Here is a 6,000-nt window from a genome sequence, read left to right as displayed (position 1 = left end):
ATTCCCTAACAGTCTTTAAAAATTCCAAATGCAAAACTTTTGTTATCAAATCATTGAAAATAGCATATATATCTGGCCTTACCAAAAAGAGAAAAATCTGGAAATCTGGACAAGGCAATATTTACCAGTTTCCAAATGATTAAGAAAAAAGTGTACAGAAACCAGGAAAATACAAAGGGAAATATTGCCCATTTTATCCTCCTCCACCACACCGCTTTGGAAAAACACTTCAGGGGTTCTTGGTTTTATTGTTATTATTATTATTTTGGTCTAATACACTTTACCAGTTGTCCAGAAAATCGAATCCTGTCTTCAAGACAACATTACTTGAAGTGACCTGTAGAAGGGACATGAACACCAAAGTAAGACACAAGTTTCTTTTCTTTTCTTTTCTTTTTTTTTTTTTAGTTATACATAATCTAAAAACAGCATCTCATTTAAATTGACCCAAATGAAATCGCTCCCTTCCATGCCAGAGCTCCCTGACCTCAATTTGCCTCAGTGCTTGGAACCAGAAAATCAAAGAAACTTCAATGGGAGCCACACTCTGCCAGGATCCAGCGCTTTCCCCGCCCTGTCTCCAGGCAGGTCTGCAAGCAGCTCGTAGAGAAAAGGAGAACAATGTATCTTTTCTATTGTGCACGGACAGGCAGGGTGAAAGGCAGTCATCGTGGAATAAGCGAACAAGTGACAAAATCTTCCCGATGCTCTCACACCAGCGCACGCGTCCACCTGGTGGGCGTCAGCCTGCGGGAAGGACGCTCGGACGCCCGCCCTCCACGGAGCTGGCAAAGAGCAAAGACGCTTTGGTGGAGACAATGACACCAACGGACTAAAGCAAGTTCCCTCGAAGCTTGTCTCGGGCCCGGTGTGGCTGCATGTGACACTGACGCAGAGGGAGCCAAGACGGAAAAACCCAAAAGAATTCAGGCAAATGGTCCTCTCTCTGCTTTCTACTAGTTTCTTCAATGAGGTTGGCATTTCTCTGTGCTTTGCACCCAGAAATCTGTTCTCTACAAGGATTTCATGTGCCATCTCCGACTGCCCACTCCCCCTGTACACACCTCCCTGCATCTCTTTACAATTAGGACTCTCGGGTATTTAAATAAAAACTTCCTTCAGAGAAGACCCAGGTGCCAAGAATCAGAGAAAGATCACCAGGGAGGCACAGCAGCCAGCCTGGCAGGTCTGTAAGAAGGAGGAGGTGGGCAGGAAGGTTAGAGACCCAGAAGACAGCAAAGACACCGGGCGGGGGGCCACCACGGGAAGGACCAGGAGGCACCCAGAGCACTGGCTTAAGATGGTGGATACACCGAGGAGGACAGGCTGGAAAGCTGAGGGGCCACTGATGGGGCCAGACGGAGCTCCTGTCACAGGGCTCCCCTTCTTCAGGAGGTGATCTGCTGGGAGGGGTGGAAGCACCTGAAGCCTGGAACCCCCTTCCACGAGATGCCCGGACAATGACCACAGCTCAACAACACAAAACTCAACTGTTAAAACCAGACAAGGGATCCAAACAGACATTTGTTCAAAAAAGATATACAAGTGGCCAAAAAACAACAGGAAAACAGAGTCAACATCACCGCCCACTGGGGACAGGCAAATAGAAACCACGACAAGGCCTACAGGTATCGTCTCCCGGCCGTGAGGATGGCCATGTTCAAAGAAGAGAGAAAACCCGTGTCGGCAGGATGTGGAGAAAGGGCCCTGTCACGTGCTGCTGAGGGAAGGAAAATGGCGCCGCCCCTGTCGGAAACAACATGGCGGTTCCTCAGAAAGTCAGACACAGAATCACCACGTGATCTGGCGGTCTATCCCCAAGGATGGAAGGCAGGGACTCGAACAGATGTGTGTCCAGCCACGCTCACGCCAGCACGGTTCACAGCAGCCGAGGGGTGGAAACCAGCCATGCACGAGGCCATCCCCAGATGGGGGATAAACGAATGTGGTCATTCCATACAGCGGGGTATTGTTCAGCATCAAAAAGGAAGGAAATCCTGCCACATGCCGCCACGTGGATGGACCCTGAAGATATTATGCTGAGCGAGATAAGCCAGACCCAGAAAGATGGAAACTGTAGGATTCTACTTAGATGAGATACTAAGAGTGTTAAATTCACAGAAATATCAAGCAGAATGGCGGCTGAGGGGGGGGGGGGACAGGGAATTGTTTAATGGGTACAGAGTTCTGTGACGGATGGTGACGATGACCGTATGACCCTGTGAACAGACCTAATACCCGAGGGCTGTCTACTCAACATGGCACATTTTAGACTCTTTATATTCAACCTAATACAATACACATTTTTCTAAACACGTGCTAAAAGGAAAAAAAAGAGAGAGCGAGAGAGCACCGAAGAGTCCGGATGGTGCTAACACGGAGAAAACCAGCACGGCACACAGAGAGGAGTGTGGGGGATGAGGGGTACCCCTCAAGGCTGCCTGCCTACCTCGCCAACAGGTAACTCCCCCAGGCTCCAAGATCGAGACTCAAACCTAAGATCCCTCTTTTCCTCCCCCCGGCCATCCTCGTTTGTGAGCAGGTGGCCGTTCCCATCCCTCCTCCCCTCCCCGCCTCGGGACTCTGCAAGCACGCCCACCCATCCAGAACACGTCTGCAGGACAGGAGCACGAACGTTCCGCACAGGGCTGCCCGTGTCTCGGACGGACGGGACACAGACCCCGTTTATGTTCTCACCCAGGTGCAAGAACAACCCACGACTGTCCCCCAGAAACGGTTCTCAGACATGTCTGCATCCAAACTACTGCTTTGCTCCTCATAATGCCTCAAAACCAAGGCCTCCCTCCGAAATATGATGACTTTGGGTTGGTTTTTATTTTTTTTGTTTTTGTGCAATCCTCTAACACTGGCTCCATTTCAATTCACAACCGAACATTGTATCTTCTCTTCACTCTCTCAAGCAGGGCAGACCAGCGGGTACAGACAACGGTTAAGGCTCCCATGAGAAAAGGGAAATCACTCAGAAGCCGCTCACCCTATTGTCCTGCACCATCCTTTTCTCCAGGACACATTCCTCCTCACCCAGCAAACCTCTCAGATCTTTCTTTTCCCTCCCCTCAAAAAGTACTCCTTTCTTAGAATTCCTCCCTGGACACGTAACACTATCCTGTCTGGAAATAAGCAGCTGCTATCGCTCCCTGAAGCCAGAGTCTCTCGAGATGGAGCTCGGCCGCTCTTGGTGGAGGCTCGGCGGTCCCGCCTGCTTGCTCCATGTCCCTTTGGGGCATCTGCCAGTCCCTTCCTCCCCAACACCCCCGCCCAACTTTACGGACCCATCAGCTGAGTGGCCATCCAAACCCCTCCCACACTGACTGCCCTCTCCCTGCGAGCTCCTGTGCTCACGGCCCACTGCCGGCCCTCCCTTACCTGCCCTCACACACCGGGGGAAGGGCAGCGGGCATCTGCAACATCTACATGTAACAGGCAAATAAGTCATGGCACCAGAACGGATTCATGAGATGTGTTTCCTTGTACGTCAGTCACTGAGGTAACAACCCAGCTCTCCTGATCCCTGAAGTCCCCACAAGGAAAGGGCAGGAGAAAGAAAGGGAAGAAGAAGAAGAAAGCAAGCCCATCTGCGGTCCACCCATCTTGTGGGAGGTCTCCCCGGGTCACTCCCGGAGGAGGGGCCGCCCACCTGAGTCGGCATGGGTTCTGAAAACAGCCCATCCTCCACGTCGTCCACGTCGTCCTGCTGGTCCTCAGGAGAAGGCAGCTTCGCCACGGGCTCGGACGGGATGGCTTCCTTTCCCGTGCTGGCGCAGGCCTGGACAGGCTGGGGTCTCTCGTGCTCGACGCTGACACAGGGAACGACGCGCTGCTCCTGGTGGACGTTGCCGGGCCTCTCCCCCTTGGTCTCCCTGTCCTTCAGGGCGGGATCCTGCCGGTAACAGGCAGGCAGGACCTTTTCACCTTTCTCCATGGACTTGATCTGGCTGGGCGTCAGCGACTGGAACTCAGCCTCAGGCCCCTCTCCCCGGGACCGCTCTGCGTTGATCTTCCAGAAGGAAGCTTCCTCCTCCTTCCGGGCAGGACCCAGGGCGTCCAGGCTGGAGGACTTGCCGCCCTGGGAGGACCGGAGGGCCTGTGAGCCCTGGGAGGCTTTCGACAGCTGTCTCGGCTCACTGGCCGTGCCGCTGGCCGGCTCTTGGATGGATAAGGAACAGACGCTGAACTCCATCTGACTCTACAGCGGGGACACAGAGGAGAAAACCGCACAAGCCTTAAAATCCGCGGCAACGGGCGCGTGGCTCCCACCTTCCCCTGCCCGACCACGATGACACCGCTTGTCATCCGCCAGCTGCATCTTTCTGTCCTGAGGGCTGATCTTCGGGACGGCGGTCCGCACACCCACCCCAGCAGAAGCGTGGACACCACGGCCCTGCCACACACCAGGCCACCGACGTCGCAGACTGACTCACCGAGGACCCTGGCCTCTGCCTGGTGAGCAGAGCACCGGCTCGTCTCCTCGAGAGTGCTTCCAGCACCTTCCAGAGGATGGGCTGTCTGGGGGTGACCGCCCTCCCTGGAAGGTGAGGAAGAAGGTGCACGGCTCAGCACACCCCCGCCCCGCAGTGGGGGTCGGCACCCAGCCCTGGCGCCCGTGGCTCCCCACGTAGGGTGGCAGGTGGTGGACATGGCTGAAAGAAACCAACAGAGCCCGAGCCTGCTTTCCTGGATGAAACAGCGTGGGGACCCGCCCCACCCGCCCCTGCCGGACATGCCAGCTGCCACAGACCACGTGTCGGTGCGGCCCTCGAATTCACGCGTGGAAGCCCTAACACCCAAAGTGAGATGTAGGAGGAGGTGGGGCCTCTGGGAGGGGATCGGGCCATGACCATGAGGGCGCCATGATGGGGTTAGTGTCCTTGTGAGAGGCCCAAGAGCAATGGTCTCCCTCCCGCCATCCAAGCACACAGTGGGCAGGAGGCCGTCTGCCAGCCGGGAACCCCCATCCCACTGGCACCCTGACCTTCCAGCCTGCGCGACTGGGGCAAAGCAATGTGTGTTGTTTAACACCCCCCCTCCACCCCACATCTGTGCTGTCACGGCAGCACTGGATGAGCGAGAACGTGGGTCACACGGAGGGCTCCCTGGGAGAGACGCCCCCACTCGGCAGTGCTCTGCAGCTACGACCTTGATCCGGGGCCTGAAGCCTGAGGCCGTCACCCACTGGAGACTGCGCAGGGCACACACATGCCTGAGTGTCCCAGAAACGCTTTGTTCCATCCAAGGCTGCTCAGCACAGTGACCTCCAGCAAAGCCGGCACGATGCCGTGGAGAACCCATCAGGAGGGAGAAGGACAGCTCAGCCACACGCTCAGCCGTACACACTGGGGCGCGGGTTCTCCCAGGCTCTGCACGGTGAGCAATGAGTTTCTACGTTTCTATAAACCACCTTGAACCTTCCTCTCCCTACTTCTCCCTGAGATCCCCTTCTTCTTCTTTTTTTGTTTTTTAAGATGTTATTTGACAGAGAGAGAGAGTGTGTGCACACAAGCAGAGGGAGGAGCAGAGGGAGAAGCAGGCTTCCTGCTGAGCAATGAGCCGGATGCGGGACTCAATCCCAGGATCCTGAGATCAGGACCTGAGCCTAAGGCAGTTGCCTAACCAACTGAGGCACCCAAGCGCCCCTTCTTCTTCTTTTTTAAATAAAAGTAATAAAACTACAATACAGAGAGCTTGGGAATTATTAAAGAAGTCGTTCATAAGTTTCCCTTCTTCTGTAACCCCTACCTTTCGTGTTTTTGTGTCGCTGTTTTCGTACACGTATTTCAGGAGGTTGGGATTCTGTTATGCCTGTAATCTGGGGCACTGTAGGTGCGCCTCAATGGCATCGTCGGTTGAGCATCTGACCCTTGATTTCGGCTCAGGTCATGATCTTGGGGTCACGCCGTTCTAATTAAGGCTGCCGCGACCATCTCCATGCATATAGCTCTTCCTGTGCAGAACTAATTTCTTCAGATACCAATTTCCAGA

At 54.5% G+C, this 6,000-nt stretch overlaps 1 protein-coding gene across 2 annotated transcripts in view; it reads right to left on the bottom strand.

Moving 5' to 3' along the window:
- Positions 1 to 228: 228 nt before the first annotated feature.
- CUNH1orf198 (chromosome unknown C1orf198 homolog) overlaps positions 229 to 6,000 on the bottom strand; it is a 28,415-nt gene continuing 22,643 nt past the window's right edge. For both annotated transcript variants that reach the window (XM_032841100.1, XM_032841101.1), the window contains exons 3-4: positions 3,659 to 4,207; positions 229 to 337 (exon numbers count right to left, since the gene is read on the bottom strand). In XM_032841100.1, the coding sequence (XP_032696991.1) occupies positions 281 to 337; positions 3,659 to 4,207 (606 nt within the window). In that variant the 3' untranslated portion in view covers positions 229 to 280. The remainder of the gene's footprint in view (positions 338 to 3,658; positions 4,208 to 6,000) is intronic.

The sequence above is a fragment of the Lontra canadensis genome, unplaced genomic scaffold, assembly GCF_010015895.1.
Source record: "Lontra canadensis isolate GAN:19392208 unplaced genomic scaffold, GSC_riverotter_1.0 scaffold120, whole genome shotgun sequence".
In the NCBI taxonomy this organism is placed as follows: Eukaryota; Metazoa; Chordata; class Mammalia; order Carnivora; family Mustelidae; genus Lontra; species Lontra canadensis.
The sequence above is the reverse complement of the archived record's forward strand: the minus strand, read 5'-3'. Positions and strand labels throughout refer to the sequence as shown.